Raw genomic sequence first — 27,282 nt, 5'->3', positions numbered from 1 at the left:
TCTTTATTTAAAAATGTAATATATTTACATGTGAATAAACTTATAAGGATTACGCTGACTGATGGATGAGTGGGCAATGAATGCTTTCTCATCCTTCTGTCATGCTCCATAGAGTGTCTGAGGGGGTTTTCCACTTGGTATCGGGATTCTGTGTCCACCTTCAGAGGTGGAGTTTCCAGCGTCTCACCTGGGCCTCATCTGCAAACAATCAGCAGGAGGGCTTTTTAAACCAGCGCTGTCTGCTACTCCTCGCCAGTATGTTCTGCTATCTACAGTGGTAACTAGGCTCCACCTCTGCTCCAATTCTGGCTTCCCCATGTTTAACCTTGTTTTCCCTGTGTTTAGATCTCCTCTGACAACATATTCGTCCAGCAACTTCTTCTCCTCTGTTGCAGAATTCCCTTTGGATCGTTCCCATCACGACCCAGGTGATCAGTCTCTCCATAGCTTTTCCTCTGGTACCTGCTCTCTGCTGACACTCCATCTCTAGCCACATTCTCTATTCCTTCTCCTTAAATAAAGTCTTATAAATAGTTTAACCATGTGCTTTGAATTTGCATTTGGGTCTAAGCCTTCTATGGAGGGAATATCTCTTCACAGTAACATCTATTCAATTTTCTGTTCAATTCAATTTTATTTATACAGCGCCAAATCACAACAAAAGTCGCCTCAAGGCGTTATATTCTAAGGTAGAGCCTACAATAATATTTACAAAGAAAGACCCAACAATCAAATGACCCCCTATGAGCAAGCACTTTGGCGACAGTGGGAAGGAAAAACTCATTTTTAACAGGAAGAAACCTCTAGCAGTACCACGGTCAGGGAGGGGCGGGCATCTGCTGCAACCGTTTGGGGTGAGAGAAGGAAGACAGGGTAAAAGACATGCTGTGGAAGAGAGACAGAGATTAATCACAAGTATTATTCAATACAGGGAGGTCTGTTAACACATTTCGAGTGAGAAAGGTGGATGAAAACGAAAAACGTGATGCATCACGGGAATCCCTCAGGAGTCTACGCCTTGCAGCATAACTAAGGGAGGATTCGGGTTCACATGAGTTGGCCATCAGCCTACTAAAAGGATACTGAAAAAACGTGTCGAAATAGTGTTAGTTGTCAGCACTTGTGCTGGTGGACTCAGAAATTTGCAAACGCAAGTATTCCTCTTCTGCCTCAAAATCCTCTCGGGACCACTTCCTCGAGCCTCCAGTTTCATGGTTGTCAAGCTCTTCAAGTTCATCCCCAAAAATGTTCATCACGACTGGTCTCAGAGTGAGCATGCACAGTTGAGCTTGTCCCTGAATCAGAGTTTGCAAGCCTGAGTGTTTTGCTGTTCTCTTCTTCATCTACACTCTCTGGGCTTTTTCGTGGATCCACCAGGCAGTGGTTCTTCTTTTATTACCTGCTGATTGATGTCCTCATCAGCAATATTACCAACATGAGAACAACCCTCGCTATCAGTGTCACAGTCAGAAATGAAGTCAGAGTCATCATCAGAAAACTCCTCGCACCATCTGATTCTTTTGTTCTTCATCCATCTCTCTAAACCTCCTCCTGGATACACCTGGCCGAGGGTCCTCTTCTGGGATGTACTGGTGAACATCCACACAGTCTTCAAATGCCTCATCAGAATCATCATTTTCAATGACAACAACAACAACAGCATTTTGGCTGGTGTAGACTCACAACTTTGGAATGGACAAAATGCATACAGCATAAATAAAACTAATTAAAACAATTCTTTTTATTCAAAACCGACGTCAGGATTTGGGTTGTGAGAGCGTCTGTGTTGAATGGAGAAGCTACATCCCATGTTCACTCTGATGCCTCTGTCTTTCTAAATGGAGGGACATAAACTGTGTGTGTATATGTAAGCGTGTAAAAACTGCAGATACTAAGAATAACAGCAACCGTATTTTGTCTATATCCGCCATTGTAGAAATTTATCTCATGTAAACAATAACGTGACCACAGCGTGATGTCAAAAACGGCACACACATACTCAGACGTTGCCTGAGTAAATCTCGTCCACACCTAAACGCAAAAATGTAGTTTTCAAAAATCTCCACCCTGGCAAGAGTTTTTAAAAATGTCACCTTTCAGTGACCCAAAATGCAGTTTACGTGTGGACGAAAGGCCCAAATGCATAGAAAAAGCTGCATTTTGAAAAATACCCGTGTACATGTGGACGTACTCAGTTTCTCAAAAAATCTCTCAGAAATTCTAATAGTTTGTTTGAGAAAAAACTGAAATTTCAGCTTACTTTAGTTCTTGGATGGTAATAATATAAATTACACAGCAGTTAATCCTCAGGAGTAGAAATTTCACTAAATAGTCGTCTTCTTTCATATGGTTGCAGTGTCTCTTCAGATTTGTGTTGACATGCTGATGTTTTCATTCAAAAGATGTTTAAATGATGCAGTGATGTCCCTTAAGCATCATAGACTGCAGAATACATATAGATTCTTTTTACTTTTAAGTTGTATGCTCAGATTTTGATATCTTTTTTATGGAGACAAAAAAAATACTTAAAACAATTAAAGAAAAATAAAGCAGTCAATGTGTTATTTAAATTTTTCATTTATTCTAATAGTTACTGTAAAATTCTCCACTAAGAGATTCATCTTGGACTTCTTGCGGGATTAAAGCTAAAAAATTAGTACACACACAACATATAATTCATTTCTTTATGCTTGTAAGGCAAAAATGAAGAGACTGCGCTGACAGTCAAAAGAGACGAAGAGGAACTCAGATACCAGCTATGCTGAAGTTTTCACAACATCACTTGAGTTTTGGAGGTAAAAGGCAAGCAAGGACCACGTCAGGGTGGAGTTTACAGATTATTTTTTCCACTATGAAGGTGCAGGTTGTGGGTAGTGAGATCATCTAATGTCATATAATCTTTAGCTTGAGATCCAGTATTCAAGGCAAGGCTGGATGGTCCATTTGGTAAAGTAAATCCGTTGGGCATCTTTCTTCGCCTTTAGACAATAATTCTGATGGCAAAAGAACCAAACGGGATAGGCAAAAAAAAAAAAAGAACAAGGAAAAAGAAATAAAAAAGAGAGAGATCCATTATGCAGGTGCCCAGTGATCAAAAGTTGATAGCCAGAAGGGGGAGACATTGAGCTACAAAGTGAGCTGTGTAGGGTGTAGGTGAGGTTTTCTGTTCTGTTGTTGGGTTACCACTTCTTAGTTTCACTGCACTTCAGCATGTGACAGTTCACTATTAGCGATGTCTGATTGTCAAAGTATTGATTAATTTTGCTGGAATCCTTCACTTGCCCCTATTCCTTATTGTATCCCTCCATGTATTTTTTGACCACATTAATCTCACCTTCCTCTGTCTTTTTCTCACACTGCTGCTGGGACTACGGTCCCTCCTGCTGCATTTCACCATGCTTGAGCCCATGAGACCTGGTTACCACCACTTCTTCCACACTAAACTCTGTTCTAAAAGCTATGTAGGCAAACAGTCAAGGTAGGGCCTGATTGTTTTAATTGATTTCATTAAGCAATCCTTTGACTGTAATGAAAATGAACCACTTGCAAAAAATAAGCATCAAAATATTGATGAGCATATTTTCCTTTTAGCAAATTCCATTAACAAAACCCCCCAAATAATTTCTCTGAACACTCTTCCAACAACCACACCAACCCATCCCACTGTACCACTGCATTACATGTACTAAATCAGTACTCATCCAAAGATTGATATGCAAAGGAAAGCTGTCAGTCCTCTTATTAAAATGATTTTGTTTGAGATATCACATGACCCTATTTTCCTTCTTACTTTGCATCATTATAATAAAGCTGAAAGCTGAATCCATTTTAATTGTGAGCAAGTACAGAGCAGTAAAAATAAAAAAAAAAATAAAAACAACAGAAAAGATGCAGAAGCAGAAAACAAACAAAAACAAAAAACACCACGTGTAGAAAAAATAAGCCAAGAAACCAGAGCTGGTTAAAGGCACTCAGATGTTTGCATGTTCAATTTGTAACTCCTGGTATGTTATATGTCAGGGTGTGTGGCTGGTGGGAGGTGGACCCAATTTGGAAGACTCAGAAGAGAAAGAGTGAACTCAAAACCAAGTTTTATTTCTGGTAAATCACAGAAAAAAACCTACAACATACAACAACAATCACCAAAGTAAAACAGGAAGACAGACACAAATGAATGGGGACGTCATGGTTCTGGGTTGTTGACCCAGTGTTTTTGTTTTGGACGTATGAATCTTGTTTGTTTATTGTTTTGATCTTGAACAGTGGGTTATAGTTCTTAGATTAGTTTTCTTGTGCTTATGAGTTTTCTGATTATGTTGTTTATGCCTTGTGATTCAGGTTGATTGTAGGTTATCAGACTTCCTTTAGTGTTCCCTTTTCTGTCTTGTCTTCATGTTTATTTATCTCTGTGTCCCTCGATCTCCCTCTCTCTGTCTCCAAGTTCTTAGTGTTTCCAGATTTTCCAAGTGTTTTTCCAGCTTAGTTTTTCACAATTTGTTCCTTTTTCAGTTTGGTTTTCTTGGGCGACCGTGGTTCAGGGGGTTGGGACGCTCATCTGTAACTGGAAGGTTGCCGGTTCAATCCCCCAGCTCTCTCTGTCCTGGTCATTGTGTCCTTGGTCAAGACACTTTACCCTACCGCCTACTGGTGATGGCCAGAGGGGCTGATGGCAGCCTCGCTTCTGTCAGTCTGCCCCAGGGCAGCTGTGGCTACAACTGTGGCTTGCCTGCACCAGTGAGTGAATGTGAGAGTGAATGAATAGTGGAATTGTAAAGCACTTTGGGTGCCTAGAAAAACGCTATATAAATACAATCCATTTTTATTATTTTTGTAATGTTTGACAACCAGCCTTCTTTTCTCCGTGTGTCTGCATTTGGATTGTCCCCTCAGCTCCACATGCTGCCCGCAGATTGCAACAGGGGAGAGAAGACTAACTTCGCACATGAGACACAGGAGGACAAAACACAGACCTGAACAGAATACACTGAACACTATTTATACAAGAAGCACTGAGGCGGCTGGGAGATAAAGCAAAAATATAAACAATACAAATTATAATACCTCAAACACAAATGATCCTCAAAACCAAAACAGAAACCCTGAGTCCAAAACCCCATAACACCTTTAAAACTACCGGTAAAAACACATCTATCGTGGCCACAGATGCTCGAGATTCAACACAAAAGCAAGATCTCTTTTTTAAAAAAAAGACATGCTTTACCTATCATGACTAACTCCCAGTATGTATGTGGTGTAGGGAGTTTTAGGAGCTCTTCAAACCTGATTACTGTGGACACCACATAATCAATTCATTTTTATTTTGGCATTAGGCACAGCTCTGTGACAAAGACCCCACAACCTCCTTAATCTCCAGCCTCACCCCAAAAAATGCCTTTTTACGAGGACCACCTGGGCCAAATGCCACTGAGCAGAGAGCGCTCCCAAAAGTTGGTAGAGGTAGACTCTGAAGGGTTTCAATTTTCTTAAAACTGTTGTAAATACTGTAGTTTTCTACTTGTTTAAGGGGGACCACCTTGAGTTCCACCCTTTGCATGAGAACTCAGTGAAGATGATTTTTGGTTTTTTTTGTTTATCCCAAATGCAAATTAGCATTTTGGATTCTAACATGAAAGTGACGAACAATTATAATCCAGCAACTGTGCACTTTTGTTTTTCTTTCCTCATTTTGATATGAAAAATGAAGATGCATGTGGCACAGTTATTAAACACATGTGATTAACAATAAAGCTCTCTGGTAGTATATCTCATGCAGAAGTGGTTGCCACAAACCCTTTTTAATTAACCCCAAATCTGAATGGAATAAAGGGATTAAATGCCTTCTTCCTCACACTTGAAACAAAAAATGTTTGCTACGTAACAGGATATCCTGAGTACTGTATTTGTGTCGGGCTGCATATAGAAGCCAGTTGGTGAAACTTTGGACCCAGATCTTTCAGTGTGTCCTGAAATGAATCCTCTTCCAAAATGTTGATTGTCTCCAACGCTGAGTTGGTTTCTAAATTCCCCTCCACTGCATAGATGTGAAGCTCATCGTCTCCTAAGTCCACTTCTTTCTTCCAGAGTGAGTACACTTTCTGAAAATTTTGCCACACGTAAATTATTATTTTTTGAATCATACATGCTCATATGTTTTGAATAATGCAGCACAGGAGATGTAACTTACTGAAGAGATTAGGCACTGAAGCAGTTTAACCTGCATGTCATTAGACTCCGTAGCACAGCTCACGGTTTGTGTTTGGAGGACGTTCATATTGCTCATGTCTTCAAACTGCACACAAAAGGTTCACATTTCTTTATCTCTGATTTCAAAGTGAAAGATTACAAACACAAATCTCTGGTGTTCTACCTGATGGCTGCTGTCAAAGCCAGTGGTTATTGGAGAATTCCAGTTTGACTGAGATTTAAAGAACAAAAATATATAGTTATTATTTTAAGATCCATTTGTAAGTCATCCTCAATCTTCTGTGGGTGTGTACAACCTGGTTCCCAGTGTAGCTGTATTGGCTGTATTGGCTTTCTCTTCTGAAATCCCCAAAGCGTGGGTGGATGGACCTCTGTGTAAAATCCTGTTCAAAAGGATGACAAGAGCAGGAGGTGATCTATAGAGGATTCTGAGATGCTTTTACAAAAGTACATGCTCCATGGAAGAATGACCTACCCTAGCTTGTGAGCGTAAACTCCTAAAACTGCCAAAAGTCTGAACTTCATTCATACCCACCCTTGCTGAATATCTCCCATTTCTCATCCCATTCAGTGGAATATGGAAATTAGATTGATTATATTGCTCCATACAAACTGGTTCTTCCATAATAGTGACAGGAATCTAAAGAAAGAGAAATGGTTTATTGATATTTCCCTTTAAATGGGTCATTGGCATGGATGCAAATGTTTCTAAACAGTGACCTCGCAGTTGTCTCCTGGTGCCTCAGTGTTTGATTGGAGGAGGATTCCTCCTGAACAATCTTCAGGCTCCATAGTAAAAAACTCTCTTTTGGACGAGATGCTGAGTCCCAGCAGCAGCAGAACTGTCAAAGAGTAAAATAAAACTTGTGCTGGGTTCTTAGAGATGTTAGCACACATATCACAGTTCTCCTACACTAAAGTAAACGGTGAGTTTCTTACACAGAAGAAGTAAGAGTGAACAAATTATTATGCATAAAGCATAAGGGCCAATGTTTATTTCAGATTTCTGGCGAGTTCGACAGTTTGGTGTCAAAGTGCAGCCACATGCAGTCACACTGAGGTTGTAAACTTTAAATGCTCCCTGCATGTCGGAGATCTTTAGATGAATTGTGTGTTGACCATAGGACACACCGGGCTCCTTCACCAGACCAGCTGTGTAACCTTGAAGAAGAGATCACAAAATGATAGGATACTTTAGGAGTTCTGGCTTTTGTGCTTGTTTTTCTGTAATATGTCACTAAATACATGAAGGATGTTTCTACCATAACCAGGATTCAGTCTCCATTTTCCTTCAACATTTCCCAACAGTTCAAAAGTGAAAGGCCCTCCATAAGGTTCTTCATCTGGGTCAAAGGCCTCGATGTTGGTGGTTGTGGGGGCATCAGACACACACACATCCAGGCTGTCCACTGTTAGCTGTGGCACATTGTCATTCTGGTCAGACACATGGATATGTAGTGTAGCTGTTCCTGTCATTGGTGGTATACCTGTCCAAGATGCAAGAAATGTAGTACAAAAAAAAAGCTGTTATTTAGATTTGTTTTGTTTGTTTTTTAAAAGTCAGAGTGTGTGTTTACCTTTGTCAACTGCATACACTAAGATGGTGTAGGTGCCGTTAACAACGTGTGGAGATTCTCTGTCGGGCGTCTTTATCATTGTGATGTTTCCTGTGAGGGGATCCACCGTCACCCAGCCAGCAGGATCATTTCCTACCTTGTACCTGTGGACAGATTCAGTGCACTTAGACAGAACTGAACAGCTTCAGATCAACGTTCAGAAATGTTTAATCAAATAAATCGCTTACACAAACTCTTTGGAATAACTGGAGTCAGGATCCACAGCTGTCACTTTATCAAACCAGGTTCCAGCGGGTACGTTCTCCATCACCACGACCTCTTTCACCGTCATGCTGAAATTAGGAGGGTCATTGGCATCCTCCACATCAATGGTGACTTTTACAGACTGAGGTTCAGCTGCACCAGAGGGATCATGGCCTTTAATGGTGTCAACTTTCCAGAGGCCTGAGGGCGTCCTCTCTTTTACTTCACAGGAGTAATACGGTGCCTCGTTTTCCACTGAGATCAGCAGCTCCCTCTGCGCCCCATTCTCAAAGTCTAAAGGCTGAAATTATACAACAGAGTTGCAAAATCAGTAAATTTTTCTTTGTGAAATTCAGAAGCTATTTTCAGCATCATTATATAAGAGTATAATCTTTGTTAGCCCAAAAAGCAGGTTTGACAAATATATATTACAGAGACGTTGAGAAAGTAGTTACAGAGAAACTGTGGGTGTCAATGTAATGCATGACATGTAGCCAACCTCCACTTACTTCAACTACTGTCAGGATCCCATCATTAGTCTCTAAGTCTGTTAGTATCTTGAAGTTCTCTCTTTCGTCACCATGTATGGTGTACCTGGCTCTCCATCCCGAGGTGTTTGGGGTGTCTTTGTCTGTCACATGCAGCCTCACAGGAGAGACCCCAGTCTCAAGCTCTTTCACTTTACCAGTGCCCTGTGGTTTGAATACAGGGTGTATAAACCTGTAGAAGTACTCCCTGGTACTAGTACAAAACATGAAATGTATACAATTTCCTCATCTATGTTTATTGATATTACAATTTATGCAATCATGGATTCAGTGTGGTTGATTAAGTGTTTATATTCCTTGTAATTAGTTTGTGGCTTAGGCAGATATCATTCTATAAAATTATGATTTGGCAATTATATGAAATATGGACAAGTAATAACAACAACAATGTAACTGCATCCATGTTTTAGGCCTTAAACGCAGTATAAATGCAACTGAAATATGATATTATTTGCATATTTTATTCTTTCCACCTTTCACAATTTTTCAATTTACCTCAGTTTTCTTTTCTTATGTTTATATTTTGACTAATCAATGCCACATCACCATTGGGTCTTACCTTGTGTTCTGTATACACTACACATAGGTATCAGGTTACAGGTGTGAAACTGCTGAAACTGGTGCTGTTTGGAGTTTGCAACACCAACTGACTGCCTACCGTTTGACCACTGATGACTGGAAGGTGGTTGTTGCCATTCCCTACGTGAATTACAACAATGGTTGAACTGGACAGTTTGACTACTTCACCGTGGTCTTTGGCCTCCACCACTATTGTAAACTTTTCAGCCACCTTAATACAAGCAAATGGAGAGTTTCACATTAACAGACTAAAAGAAGAATAAAGAATTAATACTATTCTCTATATTTCCTCCCAAAGGAGTTGGACCACTTGTCACCAAATGTAGCTTACTGGCAATTTTATGTAGTACAGGAAGATAATTTGCTCATTGGAACAAAAGCACACATGAGAAAGCACTCAAAGCAAATATTCATATCTGCATAAATGCTTAGTTTTACTTTGTCTTATCAGTTACAGATCTAGCCAAACAGGAAATACCTCCGTTCTTCTTACTCATCTTTAAAGTGTTTTGTACTCCTGACATATCAACAAAAGAGTCTCTTACCTCATAATTTAAACATCCTTTGAATGAGATGTATCCAGACTCATCAATGACGAGTTCAGTGTCTCTAACATTTGGAGACACAGATTTGATTTCATAGTGGAAGGTTGAGTTTAGTGTTTCTCTCTCGTCTATGTCAGTAGCGTGCACTTTCAAAAGATTGGAGCCTGTTGGGAAATAATAACTCAAACTAACGAGCATATTTAATAATCACTGTGTAATTAAGTTCAAATCAAGGAGCATTTTTTGTTTGCTTGTTTGTTACTTTTACCTTGTGTTGATTCCTGAGGAAGATTAATCTCATACAGATCCCTCTCAAAGCGTGGTGGATTGTCATTGATGTCCTTTATAGAAATCTGAATTCCTAACCTGGTGTCCATTGATATGTCCATTTTTCTGGCCTCAAATCTTAGCTAGACATCAAAAGATATCATGCAGAGTTAGTTACAGTATAAAGACAAACATGATAAATTGTTGGACATTGGGAATGTAGTGTGAAAAATCATAATACAAATATTTTTCAGTTCTCTCACAAGAAAATGTGCTTTAAAGATGTTTTAGTGTCAATATTTTACATATCGTGTATGAAATCAGGGAAAACCTCATATTTACAGAGGATAATACATAATCTGATTAGAACTCAAATTTTTTGTCCTGCAAACCTATTAACAGTGACGACTCCACAATAACAGATTTTTTCATGGTCACTGTGAACAGAAATTCTGCGGCATCGCTACATGTTGGAGTTTAACATGTGTCGATTCTAACCTCAAGTGTGTGCCACTTCTCATAGTCCACGGCCTTGTGGACGTTCAACATGCCAGAGTATTCGTCTATGGAGATGACTCCCATCGGCTCCTCGTCCACCCCTTGTCCATGCAGTTCAAAGTATATTTGATATTCCCTATCAACACTCACCTACAACACAACAGCAAATCTTCGTGAGGTCAGTTATGGTGGATACTACGGGTATTTTCTGGCAATTACATTAAAATGAAAGTTCCTCCCAAAATTTAATTGATTATTTTTGTATACTAAAAAAAGAAAGAGAGGACAAAATACACATTTGAAACACAAAACTGCTTGTACACTGTCAGTGGATTTTTCTTTTTTAAGCAACTCATCATAACTGGACAATGCTGTATGCTTATTTCCATTACATTCAAGCGATGTTCTACATTTCTACAGCTAATGTCATACAAAATGGGCAGCCAACACCAAGTCCAAAGTAAAAATATGTCATTCGAATTTGTCATTATTTATTTATGAAATTTGGAAATGGACATTTTCTGCTTGAATTTCTCACCTTGCCCAACTCATATGGGAATGGCCCTGGATGGCCCTCCTCAATCTCAAAGGAATCAATAATCCACGCCCTTCTGTGACGGCTCAACAGCTCTGAGTTTGCTGCACTTGACAAACAATAAACCTGAAAGACAAAGCAGGAATGTTAAGGTATGGCAAAAGGTTGTAGCTTTAATCTATGTACCTGCTTTGTTGGTAAACAGGTTTTGATAAGGTGAGCGCACACACATATTTCTATTGACATGCAAAGGCATTTAGCATGATAAGAAAAATGAAACCATTTCAAAGGAAGTCCCTGACTTTTATGGCTCATAACAAACCCTTAACTCCATTTTAAGCAATCTAAAAACTAAAAGAAAAATATATTTTGGAGGATTTTTTGTTGTTGTCTATAAGAAGATTTCAGATAACATCTGTCACGTGGCATCTCTCATCTGTCATTATGTGGCCATATGATAGATGACGAGATCGGCACACAAGATTTGCTCACATAATCAGCACATAGTTTTATAAGAAATAAAATGTAACAGAAATGTTACATACCAACAGGATGAAGCGGAGCATGGTTCTTGTTCAGTATATCCAGCTCAGAGTGAGTGAGGACAGACTTTTTCAGAGTAAAGAGACCCGGTCCTCTGCTTTCCACACCCACATACACAAGTGCAAAATACAGTCTGTGTGTGTGTGTGGTTTCATACCTGCCTTTCCATGGAAGAAGCCTCATAACCTTTAATACGTCACGAATGTTTTATAGTAACTGAACAATGCCAGCTTTGATCTTGCCTTTCAAATGCTTTATAGTTACTGACCCTCAGTGTGTATTCACTCAAAAATCATCACTCATGTGTGAAGAAGATATTATCTTCCCGCTTTTTCGGCATTTGATCCTGGGAATCGAACCAAAATTATAAAGTCTCTGCAAACTGTGATTGCTTCAGAATCCTTTAGTGATACACACCCCCGTCTGGTGATCGAGGATTCCCTGAAGTAGAGTTTTTAAAAAACTTGAAATATGTGAGACATTTAACCTCATGGCTTTGTGCCAAAGAGTCAAACACATACTTGGTGTTATTAAAACAGAACGTGACAACAATGATCACAAAAACTGGAAATAAAATGTGAATTAAATCTAGAACAAACTAGTCCTAGTCATGCCCTTGTGTTTCATCTCTGCTTTCCTGTTCCCATGTCCCCCTCCTTGTGTTTCATTCCATGTCTCCCTTGTCTGTCATGTGTGTTCTCGCCTGCCCGTCATGTCTCTCACCCTCTGTATCTCTTCTGTCTGTCTCATCCCCATGCCTGCTTCTTTCCTCCGGCCCCGTGTCAAACCGTGTGTCTTAGCATGTGTTTCAGTGTGAGTCCTGTTTTATTTTGACAGTTCAGTGTGTTTAGTTTTGCTTCCTCTGTGTCATTATGTCTATTCATCCAAGCTGTGTTCCACATGTGTTTCCACTTCGCTTGTATATATTCTGTGTTTTAGCCTTTGTTCATCGTCAGGTCATCTGCTTATCATGCTTATCAATAGTTCATGTTTCAGGTTTTCTTTCCCAAGTCCAGGTTTTCATGTTCCATGTTCTTAGTGTTCCCGTTTGCCCTTTGTTTTGCATGTTTTTCTCAGCCTCAATAAACGGCTCGTTTTTTTGTTCATTTCCTCCCTCGAGCGTCTTCCTTTTGGTCCACAGTATTAACACAAGGGCTGCCGCCACAGCCCTCTGACATGCTGAGGTTGGATCCAACTTTGAAACTAATCACATTGCACACTATTAACCTCTTAATCATGAAGAGGTCACATAAAATCAACGGTGCTGTACTGAATAAAGTGACAATTCACCACTCAGTGACAAAATATTTCTCCTACTGGAAACATCCAGATGTACAGAATCATCTTTTGGGATGATTGGATTTTCCTACCTGGATGATTGAGCATTCACCAAGATATCTCACAGACGTATCATAAGGTACAGGTCAAAACCATTGGTATTCACTCTTTTTTGCTGGTAGATCCTACTGAGTTAACATCAGAGCTCATCATAGTACAGAAACAGCATTAGAGATGGTTATAAATGATCTTATTATCACCTCTGACAATGGATTCATCTCTGTTCTTGTTCTGCTGTTTGATACTATTGACTATAGACATTAGACATTAGAGCATGTCGTAGGAATTAAACGTACTACGCTGCAATGGTTTGAATCATATCTATCTAATATACTCCAATTTGTTCATGTAAATGGAGAGTCCTCTTCACACACAAAGGCTCCGTGCTAGAACCAATTCTGTTTACATCATACATGAGTTCTGCTCTCTACCTGAAACTCCTGAAGGAGAATGTACGGCCATCAGTTTATGCCCTGAAGGTCACGTGCACATAACTTCAGTTATGCAGCAGGACAATGATTCAAAACACAACAGCAAGTTCATATCCTAATGGCACAAAGAATGAAACAAAATCAAGGTTATGGTGTGGTCTGGTCAAAGTCCAGACTGAAAGCAGATTTAGAGGCTTTAGCATGACCTTAAAAAGCATTGTTCATGTTCAAAAAGCATGTAGTGTGGCTGAAGGAAGGGGCCAAATTCCTTCACAGTAATGTACAAGACTCATTGAAAGTTATCACAAATGCTTGATTGGAGTTGCAGTTTCTGCCAACAGTGACTCAACCAGTTATATTTAGGGGGCAGTCACTTTTCCCACACAGGACTGACACATTTAAGTGTGGAAAAATATGCAAAACAAATTTCAACTTACTGCAGAAAGCAAATGCACACGCTTGCTTTGAGCACTGTCTCATGCATGCAGGTTCTAACAGTGCATGCATTAAAATAGTGCATCTGGGTTTTAAGACTTGTTTGTGTGAATGACAGCAGATTTCTTGCAAGAATCACATAAGTTACAGAAGTTTTCCTATAATACGCAAAGACTATACCTGTAATACAATAATCTAATAGTAAATTTTGTGTACAATGATCTAATTAACTACTCTGGGAGGAAATGATAATAATGCAGTGTAGCAGACATACTAAAGAGACTACCAACCTTATGAGGCAGCATGAGGACAAATTAACAAATTCCCCGCGTGTGGGACTAATAAAGGTTATCTTACCTGTTATCTTATCTGAAATGAACTAGTTCATAATGCCAAAATCCTCAAACTGCACACAAAAAAATCAAGTTTATTCAGCTCTGGTCTTAAAGTTACAAAGGAAAAAAATACAGAAGAAGAAGAAATAAAAACAACTCTCTGGTGTTCTGCCTCGTGGGTGCCGTCATTGTCAGTGGATATTAGATTTCAGGTTATCTGATATATGAAGAAAGACGTAGAGTAAAGAAACCAACACTGCTGCCCCAGTGACTTGGATCAGATAAGTGGAAGATGGATGGATGGATGGATGGATGGATGGATGGACAAAAGTATTTCTCTCCTTGTGTGCATTTCAGAATCCACATGCATGGTTCCCACCGTGGGCTCCTGCAGCGACATGGCATCCGGTTTAGTTTAGTTGGATCATCATTTTGTTTCAATCGGATAATGACCCCAAACACACCTCCAGGTTGTGTAAAGGCTATTTGACCAAGAAGGAGAGTGATGGAGTGCTGTGCCAAATGGCCTGGCCTCCACAGTCACCTGACCTAAACTCAATCAGATGGTTTGGGATGAGGGTGGTTATTTCAATCTAAAATCTTTAAAATATGTTTTGAGTTATTTCAAACTTTTTTGTTTTCTACACAATTGTGTATGTGTTCATTCATAGTTTTGATGCCTTCAGTGAGAATCTACAAAGCAAATAGTCATTAAATAAAGAAAAACCATTAAGTGAGAAGGTGTGTCCAAACTTTTGAGTGGTAGTGTTTATCACAATGCTCCTATGGGGAAGTAAATGCCATTTTCCTTCCATATAAGTAGTAAGAGTGAAGAAACTGTCATGCATTAAAAAGCATAGTGGCCAATGTTTATTTCAGAGTTTTGGCGAATTCAACAGTTTGGTGTCAAAGTGCAGCCACACGGAGTCACACTGTGGTTGCAAACATCATATGCTGCATGTATGTCAGAGATCTTTAGATGAATTGCATGCTGACCAGGGAGCACTCTGGGCTCCTTCACCAGACCAGCTGTGTAACCTTGAAGAAATGATCATAAAGTGGTGTGCTTGGCTGTCATGCATGTAGAAGCCAGTTGGTGAAACTTTGGACACAGATCTTCCAGTGCGTCCTGAAATGAACCCTCTTCAGAAATACTGATTGCTTCCAGCTCTGAGGTGGTGTCTGAGTTCCCCTCCACTGCATAGATGTGAAGCTCATCATCCAGTGAGTCCCCTTTTTTCTCCTGGAACAATGTTAGCTTCTGTAAAAGGTGGAACATGTCAAAGGCAAATATGCCTACAGTGATTTTTTCAATAGTACAAGCTCATACATCTTTAAAAACGCAACATAGGAGATGTGACATACTTAAGACTACCAACCTGATGAAGCTGCATGTCATTAGACTCCGTAGCACAGCTCAAGTTTTGTGATTGGAGGATGCTCATATTGCCCATGTCTTCAAACTGCACACAAAAAGTTCACACATTTCTTCATCTCTGACTTCAAAGTAAAAATTACAAACACAAATGTCTGCTGTTCTACCTGATTGCTGCTGTCACAGCCAGAGGTCCAGTTTGACTGAAATTTGAAGAACACAAAGATATAGTTATTATTTTAAGATCCATTTGTAAGACATCCTCAATTCTCAGTGCGTGTTTACAACCTGGTTCCCAGTGTAGCTGGAACGCTGGGACAGGCTTTCTCTTCTTAAATTCTGATGTGGTGAGTGGATGAAGCTCTGCTTCATTTCATGTTGAAAAGGATGACAACAGTTGAACTATAGAGGATTCTGTTTATCACACTCTCAAGGGATGCTTCACAAAAGTACATGTTCCATGGAAGGATGACCTACCCTAGGTTGTGAGTTTAAGCTGTGAAAACTGCCAAAAGTCACCCTTGCTGAATGTCGTCTATTTCTCCGCCCATTCAGTGGAATATGGAAATTAGATTGATTATATTGCTCCATACAAACTGGTTCTTCCATAATAGTGTAAAGAATCTAAAGAAAAAGAAATGGTTTATTGATATTTCCCTTTAAATGGGTCATTGGCATGGTTGCAAATGTTTCTAAACAGTGACCTCGCAGTTGTCTCCTGGTGCCTCAGTGTTTGATTGGAGGAGGATTCCTCCTGAACAATCTTCAGGCTCCATAGTAAAAAACTCTCTTTTGGACGAGATGCTGAGTCCCAGCAGCAGCAGAACTGTCAAAGAGTAAAATAAAACTTATACTGGGTTCTTAGAGATGTTAGCACACATATCACAGTTCTCCTACACTAAAGTAAACGGTGAGTTTCTTACACAGAAGAAGTAAAAGTGAAGAAATGATCATGAATAAAGCATAAGGGCCAATGTTTATTTCAGATTTCTGGCGAGTTCGACAGTTTGGTGTCAAAGTGCAGCCACATGCAGTCACACTGAGGTTGTAAACTTTAAATGCTCCCTGCATGTCGGAGATCTTTAGATGAATTGTGTGTTGGCCAGGGTACACACCGGGCTCCTTCACCAGACCAGCTGTGTAACCTTGAAGAAAAGATCAGGAAATGATAGGATACTTTAGGAGTTCTGGCTTTTGTGCTTGTTTTTCTGTAATATGTCACTAAATACATGAAGGATGTTTCTACCATAACCAGGATTCAGTCTCCATTTTCCTTCAACATTTCCCAACAGTTCAAAAGTGAAAGGCCCTCCATAAGGGGCTTCATCTGGGTCAAAGGCCTCGATGTTGGTGGTTGTGGGGGCATCAGACACACACACATCCAGGCTGTCCACTGTTAGCTGTGGCACGTTGTCATTCTGGTCCCACACATGGATATGTAGTGTAGCTGTTCCTGTCATTGGTGGTATACCTGTCCAAGATGCAAGAAATGTAGTACAAAAAAAAAAGCTGTTATTTAGATTTGTTTTGTTTGTTTTTTAAAAGTCAGAGTGTGTGTTTACCTTTGTCAACTGCATACACTAAGATGGTGTAGGTGCCGTTAACAACGTGTGGAGATTCTCTGTCGGGCGTCTTTATCATTGTGATGTTTCCTGTGAGGGGATCCACCGTCACCCAGCCAGCAGGATCATTTCCTACCTTGTACCTGTGGACAGATTCAGTGCACTTAGACAGAACTGAACAGCTTCAGATCAACGTTCAGTTCATGTTAATTACAATTTTTCTCAGTCAATTTGGTGCAATTATTAAAGCAGAACAGTAACTTTCACTTCTCTTATTTTTCCAGGTATTTGCAGCAACACAAGGACCATGTCAGTCCTGCAGCCCAAGACAGAAAATAAACTTTTTGTCAAAGCAGAAAAGTGACTTTAAAAAGCCCGACTCCCTCTCACACTAGTTTGTGCTAGAGACCAGCAGAGCACAGCACGTCAATGTCTGCGACAATTCTGCCTCCCTCTTGCGTAGTAGTGGGAATGTTGACTTGGGAAATAATGGACCAGGTAAAGTGAGCCCATCTTAGCGAGCCTGATCCTGGCACAGATCTGCCCAATCGCACCTTTGTTCCACCAGCTTGTAGGTCCCAGGTTTTACAAGAGTTTTATATTGAGGCAGACCTTTTGGTGGCCCACCTTAAATAAGGATGCTCGCAAATTCCTCTTATCCTGCTCGGTTTAACCCATGGTAAATCCCACTCTTAGCCTCCTGCCTCCCCACCTGCTCCCATTGCCCTTGACTGGCCACCCCTGGCCTCATATCGTGGTAGATATCATTAATGGTTTATCCCCCTCTGAGGGCAACACCAGCATTCTAACCATGATTGGTAGTCTAAAGCAGCCCACTTCATAGAACGTCTGAAACTTCCCTACACCTCTGAGACTGCACAGGTAATGGTTAACCACGTTTTCCGTCTTTATGGTTTTCCAGCTCACATTTTTTTTTGACAATGTGCCAACTTTTTTAAAGCGCTAGGGGCAAAATTCAGATAAACCTTAAGACTGCCCTCCTGTGTGTCACATCTCAAAATCCTGCGTCCTGGAGCTCTCAGGTCATTTGGGTCAAGTACGCACACAGCACGCTCACTTCCTCTGCCATGAGGCTGTTGCCATTTGAAGTGTCTTTAGGTTATCAGCTGCCTTTTTCCCCCAACACTTGGGAAGGAGATGGTGGTCCCATTCCTGATTTTTTGAGAGTTTAGATAATGACGTTTCTCATGTGAGAATTGCACCAAATTAATTGAGAAACTGTAAAACCATCCCTTACAGAAAGTCTTTTGCACGACTGGAGTCAGGATCCACAGCCGTCACTTTATCAACCCAGGTTCCAGCCGGTACGTTCTCCATCACCGCGACCTCGTTCAGGGTCACGCTGAATTTAGGAGGGTCGTTGGCATCCTCCACATCAATGGTGACTTTTACAGACTGAGGTTCAGCTGCACCAGAGGGATCATGGCCTTTAATGGTGTCAACTTTCCAGAGGCCTGAGGACGTCCTCTCTTTTACTTTACAGGGGTAATATGGTGCCTCGTTTTCCACTGAGATCAGCAGCTCCCTCTGCGCCCCATTCTCAAAGTCTAAAGGCTGAAATTAACAGTTGTTAAATAAAATCAGTAAATTATCATTTATGAAATTCAAAAAATATTGTTAGCATCATTATATAAGAGTATAATCTTTGTTAGCCCAAAAAGCAGGTTTGACAACTATGTATTAATTACAGAGACGTTGAGAAAGTAATTACAGAGAAACTGGGTGTCACTGTAATGTATGGCATGTAGTCAAACACCACTTACTTCAACTACTGTCAGGATCCCATCATTAGTCTCTAAGTCTGTTAGTATCTTGAAGTTCTCTCCCTCATCACCATGTATGGTGTACCTGGCTCTCCATGCAGAGGTGTGGGGGGTGTCTTTGTCTGTCACATGCAGCCTCAGAGGAGAGACCCCAGTCTCAAGCTCCTTCACTTTACCAGTGCCCTGTGGTTTGAATACAGAGTGTATAAACCTGTAGAAGAACTTTCCAGTGATAGTTCACAATTTTGAAATATATACATTTGCCCTTCTTCATCTTTGCTGATGTTATTATTTATGCAGTCATAGAGTCAGTGTGGTCTTTTAACAATGGTTATAGCCCTGGTAACAAATTATCATTATATAAAATAATTACTTGGTGGTTACATGAAGTTGGGTTAAGACGAAGAAGCTCTCTGAGCATTTTTTATTTTTAAGAGAATAGTATTATGTCTTATATATATTCATTTTGTTTTCTTTGTTCTTATTAAATGTACTAATAGAAATTTGTATTGCAGCAAAATGAGCCATGGCTGCTTTTATCTGCAGAGTGATCGCAAGAATACTAAAAAGTTCATGTCTTAAGAATCTCACGGTTAGTTAGCAACAATGAAGAAAAACTCTCGCCTTATACATATGGAGTCACTTGTTATCAACATTTAAATGAAATAAATACTGCTAATGATGTTAGACTTTTGACACCATCTGGTGAGATCAATAGATAGGCAGCGTACTGGCTGGCTGCGTCAATACCTGAGCGCCTTAAACACTACAGGTAATATGTGACAAACGACTGCTTAGGCAGCACTCGAGCGCCTCTAACTATAATAATAACGTCTAATTGTCACATAAGCGAAGACAGTCAGATAAGGTTAGCAAGACAGATGTTTACTTTGATTACACCAAAATTATGTAGGAGTAGGTAGAAACAGATCCCAACCCTCCCCTGTGCATTGGTAGGACTAATGTTGAAGCAGTCACATCCTGCAAGTATCTGGGAGTTTAACTGGATCACAAGCTGGAGTGGTCTGCCAACAGATTCTTCAATGTATGCAGCAGGCTGCTCTATATGTTTAATCAGTCTGCTGTTGCGAGCACCATTTTCTTTGCTGTGGCGCGCTGGGGTGCAGGTACCAAAGCAAAGAAAAAACTCAGGAAGGTAGAGTCTGTTGTTGGAATGAAGCTCGCCACCCTGGAGGAGGAGATCAGTGACAGAATGCTGGTAAGTCTGCTGGCAATCACGGACAATGACTCCCACCCCCTCCATAACACACTGGACAATCTAAAGAGCAGTTTCAACAATAGGTTCCTTCAACCTCGCTGTCTGAGGGAACGTTACAGCAGCTCGTTCCTTCCCACTGCTATCAGCTTGTTTAATTCATCCACTTAGGTCAGATTCACACATGTGGAACAGAATTCATCACACCTCAATGCACCCCTGTCACATTTGTACACCATGACGTATTTGTACACATACTTTTATATTTATATGTATATTTATACCTATATCCCTGTATTTATCTTAATATGTATCAGTCACAACTCTTTTTCTACACTCATTTTATATGAGTGCTTGTTTCTTATTGTATATTTGCTGCTATGACAACTCAGTTTCCCTCTGGGATTAATAAAGTTTCTCTGATTCTAATGGATAATAGGGACTGATTTGTAAATTATTGGAGATGAATAACTCGAGCTTATTATATAATATTACAATACAGTATATTTCTGACTAACTAGGCAGCTCATGCGCTTTCTCTGGACAATACTTTGTTTAAAGATAGAACACAGTTCAGGGTTAACGTGAATGAAAACCACATGTGAATGTTATTGTCCCTTCTGTTCTCCCCAGCTTTTTGCTGAGGTTTGTTTTCTTTCTCTTTCGCTCTCCCTCCTCTTGCTTTCTGTTTGTTTTTTTTGTTTTTTTCATATTACAGTGTGGTACTCATTGTGGCTTCCCACCTTAGGCTACATGCACCTGCCTGAAATGAGCTTACCTGTGACTCATGTGCTCACCTGGCAGTCTTCACTGGATCGTTGCACTCTCTAGTTAGTGAAGCCCTGACTTTTGCTCCTGTTGTTTTCACCTCTCAATGCACTTTTCACTGTGCAGACCTTCACTTTCCCCTGGACCCCCATTTCCCAATCACACATTTGTATATAGCACTTTGTGGTTATTTCACTGTAAATAAACATGAATTAACTCCAGTTTATTCCAGTGAACATGACAGTGAGGTCAGAGGTCAATTGTGACATGATATTTAGATACAAACTAAGATGTGATATTCAGGATACAGATATACCAATATCATTTCCTAAAACACAGGAAAATTTTAATCTAAATAATTTTTGTTTGAAAGATAAAAGACCTTTTATAAAGGTCTGACCTCATTTGCCCTTGAAAAAAGGTCAGAGATCCAAAGTAACGTGAAAATTACAAAATAATGTTCCCTATATGCCGTCAGTACAAAGAATGGCAGTAAGAAACAGTTCTAAATACCTCTGTGTAGTAGGATTGTCATTGTGACCTTTAGGTCACTCAACTGACCTTGAAGAAGAGGTCAGAGGTTTAACACAGTGTAATATTTTAAATCTTTATAAGGTCCGTTCTACATGTTGTTAACATGACCCCACACCCTACAACGATTTATAAGAATTCATTCAAAACTTTTCAAACTATCAGAATGTAAGAATGTGAGCAGTACCAAAAACATAACCTCCATGGCAGATGTAACAAGGTAACTACATCAATTTATTAGGCCTTAAACAGATTGTGATGCAACATAAATATGATTTATTGTTAATTTATCCCTTTTTTAACCTTTGATTTTTTGAGCTTATCCTGTTAAAGTGGTTCATCAAAAATTTAAGTTTCACTTGATAGTTCTGTATACACTACACATCAGTATCAGGTTACAGGTGTGAAACTGCTGAAACTGGTGCTGTTTGGAGTTTGCAACACCAACTGACTGCCTACCGTTTGACCGCTGATGACTGGAAGGTGGTTGTTGCCATTCCCTACATGAACGACAACAATGGTTGAACTGGACAGTTTGACTACTTCACCGTGGTCTTTGGCCTCCACCACTATTGTAAACTTTTCAGCCACCTTAATACAAGCAAATGGAGAGTTTCACATTAACAGACTAAAAGAAGAATAAAGAATTAATACTATTCTCTATATTTCTTCCCAAAGGAGTTGGACCACTTGTCACCAAATGTAGCTTACTGGCAATTTTATGTAGTACAGGATTATAGCAGAGGTGTGGACTCGAGTCACATGACTTGGACTCGAGTCAGACTCGAGTCATTAATTTTATGACTTTAGACTTGACTTGAAAAAATGTTGTAAGACTTGTGACTTGACTTGGACTTTTACACCAATGACTTGGGACTTGAATTGGACTTGAACCGGTTTACTTGAAAAGACTTGATATTTTACCCCAAATATAAAATTTAACATGCATATTATATAGAGATTGAAAATGTGACGTCATTCACGGGTAGAACCGCAAAGGATTCTGGGAACTCGTGGCAAGCGGTACTAGCGCACACAGGCTTTCAATTAAAATCAGTTATACAGCGATAAAAAGAAACACAAAAATGTCAAGAAGCCGTTGTATTATTAACTGCAATAGCCGGTCGCATGACAGCCACGGGAAGCCGATGGGTAAAGAGATCGGTTGTTATCGGATTACGTCGTTGAAGAGAAATTGTTCGAGCCATGTTTCCGAAGTAACAAAGACGCGACGGATGGCCTGGATTGCAGCCATTCAAAGATCAAATATAACGTCCCAGAACACTCCAGCTCACAGGTTAGTCTGCTCAAGCATTTACACGAAGGTCAGTGTTTTTTAGTAGTTAATACGTCATTTTCATAACATAATTGGTGATATAGGTTACAAGCAAGTCTGACGCTGAACAGAAATTGTCGCGCTATGCTACTTTATTTATTGTGTTTATTGTGCATAAATAGTGGATTGTCCTGACACAATATTGCGTTTCGCTTCTGTTATTATGGTACACTGACAAAAACATATACTTTTATTCACAGGATAAAACAGTTGTTTTGTATCACTAATTGCCCAGTACGATTACAGCATACAGTATTATTGTCACTGCTACATTTCTGTAACGCGTACCAGAAATTATTTCCACTACTAATTAATTACCGTTGAGCTCAAAGGTCCTATTAATAAACGGTTAAGGAATGTGTATTTATGACGACGATTTGTGAGACTGGTAAACTTATGATATGTACGATGGTCTTTCGTTCTACACGGTGCGTTTCACGGTCCTGCACCCATCCGTCGGTAAACTGTACCTGGGCTTGTTGCAGTGACCTGAAGTTACTAAACTTCATGAGTGTGTGCACTCACTCCAAGAACCGTATGATTATAAATATGCATATAAATATGCTAAGATGAGATAGCTGACTTCATCTAACTAGCAAATGTTGTCCAGGCTACGTTGGTGATACAGTTTTTTTTAATGTGTATGATATTTTTGTCATGCGATTTTAAAGCCGGTCCTATAACCGCATCCAAGAATAACATGCAGCTTATCTCAGAACTGTCGGTGAAAATTATTCTTGGAGCTAGGTTTAATTGAGCTGCATTTTAAAGAGGTGCAATTTCACAATTTGTGTATATTTTCTAAGTTCACTATTTTGTCATGTGTTGAGAAAAACACAGATTTAAAAATTACATGGTCTAATATTTACATTTAGCATAACTGCAACATTATTTTTTCGTTTTGTTTTTTTTAAAGACTCGAAAGGACTTGAAATTCAAAGTTGCAGACTTGTGACTTGACTCGGACTTTTACACCAGTGACTTGAGACTCGACTCTGACTTGCCTGACATTACTTGAGACTTGACTTGAGACTTGAGGATAAAGACTTGAGACTTACTTGAGACTTGCAAAACAATGACTTGGTCCCACCTCTGGATTATAGTATTAAAGTATTCATACTAGTGTATCCTCTTCATTTCCTCCCAAAGGAGTTAGACCATTGTGGAAAAAGTTGAGTGATATTTGAATGTATTACAGGAATGCTTTTTATTATGCCTTAAAACCCACATGCATCTGTTCATGCACTGTTACAATCTTTACAAACATCAGACAGTGGTCAAAGTAAGCATGCGCATTTAAATACTGCAGTAAGTTTTACTTTGTCTTATCAGTTACAGATCTAGCCAAACAGGAAATACCTCCGTTCTTCTTACTCATCTTTAAAGTGTTTTGTACTCCTGACATATCATCAAAAGAGTCTCTTACCTTGTAATTTAAACAACCTTTGAATGAGATGTATCCAGACTCATCAATGAAAAATTGAGTGTCTCTAACATTTGGAGACACAGATTTGATTTCATAGTGGAAGGTTGAGTTTAGTGTTTCGCTCTTGTCTATGTCAGTAGCGTGCACTTTCAAAAGATTGGAGCCTGTCGGGAAATAATAACTCAAACTAAATATGACTCGGTGTATTCAATAATCAGCATGTAATTCAATTCAAAGGAAGAAGCATTTATGTAGGTTTTTTTTTTTTTGTACCTTGTGTTGATTCCTGAGGAAGGTTAATCTCATACAGATCCCTCTCAAAGCGTGGTGGATTGTCATTGATGTCCTTTACAGAAATCAGAATTCCTAACCTGGTTTCAATTGATTCGTCCATTTTTCTGGCCTGAAGTCTTAGCTAGACATCAAAAGATATCAAAAAGAGTTACTCACAATATAAAGACAAACATGATTAAATGCATGGACATTGGGGATGTCGTGTGAGAAATGATAAAACAGATATTTTTCAGTTCTGTGAGAAGAAGTTTAAAATGTTTCAAAGACGTTTTAAGCTTTTTTGCACATCAAAAGTATCAAATCAGGTAAAACCCCTCATGATTAAAAAATCATCTTTTCCCCCCACAGAACACATAAATAGTTTGAAATTCTGTGGCATCACTACATGTTGGTCTTTAGCATTTGTTGATTCTAACCTCAAGTGTTTGCCACTCCTCATAGTCCACGGCCTTGTGGACGTACAACACGCCAAACTCTTTGTCAATGGAGATGACTTCCGTCGGCTCCTCATCCACCCCTTGTCCTTGCAGTTCAAAGTATATTGGATATTTCCTGTCAATATTCACCTACAACACAACAGCAAATTTTTGTAAGGTCAAATTTTGGAGTTATGATTTGAATGCATCGCTGGTAAATTTTGACAATGAAAAACATGATTAAATAAAATGATGTGCAGGTGTCACAGGAATGTGACTGTCAAGACAGCTTATCAGTTTACTGTTTTTTCATAGTAACAGTATTTTGTGGTAATTGCATTAAAATTAACGTACGCCCATAAACTAAATTCACTGTTCTATTTATGCCACAAAAAGAAAATAAAGAAAATGAAGAATGTATAAAAGATGGAACTGTTTACAAAAAGGAATTTTTTTTAGTTGGTCATAACTGGAAACTGGAATAATTGGTCATGGTTTCTAGAAAGTGACATTGCTGCTGAGTTTCTCAAATATATTTTTTTCTGGAGCTTTTAATACAACAACACAAGTGCCATTTAGTCCTGAAGTGTTGTCCAAATTAAGACAATGTTGGATAATACCTCCCACCCACTCCATGACATGTTGGCTAGTCACAGGAGCACGTTCAGTGAGGGCTGAGATTACCAAAAAGCACCACTGAACGACCACACACCTGTGGCCATCTCCCTGTACAACTCCTCCATACACTGTAAACACTGCAATAGTTATATCCTTTTTTTCTACTCTGTAATATTTCACTCAACATTTTTGATATTATTTATAATCACCTTATCTATAATCAACCCACAAAATTTCCTCAGGGATTAATAAAGTATGCTGATTCTGATTATATTCAAGAAAATGTAAGCATCTGAACAGCCAATACAAAGAAAAGTGGCTCACACCAAAACACAAGTAGCACTAAAGGTAAAATTGGAAGCTTTCTCTGGTTGAATTTCTCACCTCGCCCAACTTATATGGGAAGGGGCCTCGATGGCCCTCCTCAATCTCAAAGGAGCCAATAATCCACGCTCTTCTGTGACGGCTCAGCAGCTCTGAAGTTGTTGCACTTGACAAACAATAAACCTGGAAGACAAAACAGGAATGGAGTTTAAAATATAAGTAATTTATGTGAGTGGAAAAATGAGCTTCCTTTGTGGCTGGTAAACTAGATCTGATAAGATGCACACACAAGAAATTCTGAAGAAATACACAAAAACACTTCAGACTGATTTTTAAAACTCATGAAAAACTTTAAATCAATTTTAAGAAATGTCAGAAAACATTATCAAAAGTATCTTTAGTTCCTTAAAAATAGTGTTTGGATAACATTTGTCACATGGCTACAAAAGCATTTTGACAAACGATGTACGATAGATGAAGAGTTCCATTAGGTCACACAAGATTCAACCAGATACCGGATTGTATCAAAAAAGAAAATGTAATACGTACCAATAGAAAGAAGCAGAGCATGATGTTCGTTCAGTACGTGCAGCTTAGTGAGGACTGACTTTTACCAAAGAAGAAAGACCCAGTCCTCTTCTTTCCACACCCACACAGATAACTATAAAATTTATTCTGCAGTGTGCGTGTATATACCTGTCTTTCCAGGGAACCCGCTTTTTGCCCTCATGTTTTGTTCTGGACACAATTTGAAACCACAAGTTACACAAGTTTCGATTTCAAAGCTTCACCTCCTTAAACAAATGTAGTTGATCAGACTAAGATTCAACAACTTTGTCCACAAAGACAATAATCAATGATTCTGCTGGTAGTTTCCAGACCAGAGTCTGGTCGGAAATTTTCCAGGTCACTGTCTCACTCCAGAAATTTTACATGTTGTTGCAGGTGATTCGCTTTGACAACCATGATAAAGGAACAGGACGTCGTCAACAGAACAAATTGCCCGCCACTCATGTATATCCCACGTCCAAACGTCACAGTGGATGTGCATCTGGTGGCTTGTAGGGAATGCTGCCCTTTCAAATAGTACATGCCTAGAAAGCACTGTGAATATGGCATAAACATATGGGCAACAATGTGATCCCAGGACAAGTTATGCCTGGAACATGTAGGCTTCTACTGAATCAAGTCAAGTTTGTGGTTCTGGAGATGATTGCAGGTCTCAGGGACATAAAAAAAACTCATTTTTGATCAGGAACACAAAATTCTTTACATGAGATGAACACAACATGAGGGTTAATACATACAGATGTCTCTCTGGCAGAAAGGGGTTTGCTGCACAAAGCAGCAGTGATTGATGATGTTGTTGCTTTCTGCATTAAAGTTCTTTCGAGGCAAACTTCTCCTCCTCAGACTGTACACTGGTTCATAAAGTGCTGTTTTGAAAAATGGAGTTCGGGAATTTTACCGTTGTCATCTTTGTTTTTTTAAAGCATGATACGCAGGAGTGCGTTCAACTGTGAGATCACTCTGTATGCATAGCGTGCTGGTATG

General features: G+C 39.5%; 2 protein-coding genes across 2 annotated transcripts; both read right to left on the bottom strand.

Annotated features, from left to right (window-relative positions):
• Nucleotides 1–5,870: 5,870 nt before the first annotated feature.
• Nucleotides 5,871–11,562, bottom strand: LOC113022149 (cadherin-like protein 26). Its single transcript, XM_026167248.1, has 17 exons — nucleotides 11,542–11,562; nucleotides 11,000–11,122; nucleotides 10,462–10,611; nucleotides 9,965–10,106; nucleotides 9,697–9,860; nucleotides 9,231–9,362; nucleotides 8,534–8,716; nucleotides 8,009–8,325; nucleotides 7,782–7,924; nucleotides 7,467–7,691; nucleotides 7,144–7,365; nucleotides 6,925–7,046; nucleotides 6,680–6,844; nucleotides 6,501–6,587; nucleotides 6,368–6,415; nucleotides 6,185–6,289; nucleotides 5,871–6,095 (listed from the first exon to the last, which is right to left on the bottom strand). Exons 1-17 carry the CDS (start codon nucleotides 11,560–11,562, stop codon nucleotides 5,871–5,873), a joined length of 2,574 nt encoding a protein of 857 aa, XP_026023033.1.
• Nucleotides 11,563–15,129: 3,567 nt separating this feature from the next.
• Nucleotides 15,130–26,298, bottom strand: LOC113022836 (cadherin-like protein 26). Its single transcript, XM_026168704.1, has 17 exons — nucleotides 26,278–26,298; nucleotides 25,789–25,911; nucleotides 24,787–24,936; nucleotides 24,350–24,491; nucleotides 24,077–24,240; nucleotides 21,774–21,905; nucleotides 18,800–18,982; nucleotides 18,274–18,590; nucleotides 17,016–17,158; nucleotides 16,700–16,924; nucleotides 16,377–16,598; nucleotides 16,158–16,279; nucleotides 15,931–16,077; nucleotides 15,742–15,855; nucleotides 15,621–15,656; nucleotides 15,458–15,541; nucleotides 15,130–15,339 (listed from the first exon to the last, which is right to left on the bottom strand). The coding sequence occupies exons 1-17, from the start codon at nucleotides 26,296–26,298 to the stop codon at nucleotides 15,130–15,132; spliced, it is 2,535 nt and encodes an 844-aa protein (XP_026024489.1).
• Nucleotides 26,299–27,282: the final 984 nt, after the last annotated feature.

This window comes from Astatotilapia calliptera, chromosome 5 (assembly GCF_900246225.1).
Source record: "Astatotilapia calliptera chromosome 5, fAstCal1.2, whole genome shotgun sequence".
In the NCBI taxonomy this organism is placed as follows: Eukaryota; Metazoa; Chordata; class Actinopteri; order Cichliformes; family Cichlidae; genus Astatotilapia; species Astatotilapia calliptera.
Note: the sequence above shows the minus strand (reverse complement) of the source record. Positions and strands in the feature narration are given on the sequence as shown.

What these genes read in the sequence shown, in the direction of transcription:
- LOC113022836 (XM_026168704.1), bottom strand. Translation starts at nt 26,298, where the DNA reads ATGCTCTGCTTCTTTCTATTG. An exon ending in CAGTCATCAGCGGTCAAACG is followed by an intron (nt 18,983 to 21,773) that starts GTAGGCAGTCAG and finishes TTCAAACCACAG; the next exon opens with GGCACTGGTAAAGTGAAGGA. An exon ending in GCTGTGACAGCAGCAATCAG is followed by an intron (nt 15,542 to 15,620) that starts GTAGAACAGCAG and finishes TTTTGTGTGCAG; the next exon opens with TTTGAAGACATGGGCAATAT.
- LOC113022149 (XM_026167248.1), bottom strand. Translation starts at nt 11,562, where the DNA reads ATGCTCCGCTTCATCCTGTTG. An exon ending in CACCAGGAGACAACTGCGAG is followed by an intron (nt 6,845 to 6,924) that starts GTCACTGTTTAG and finishes CTCTTTCTTTAG; the next exon opens with ATTCCTGTCACTATTATGGA. An exon ending in GCTTTGACAGCAGCCATCAG is followed by an intron (nt 6,290 to 6,367) that starts GTAGAACACCAG and finishes TTTTGTGTGCAG; the next exon opens with TTTGAAGACATGAGCAATAT.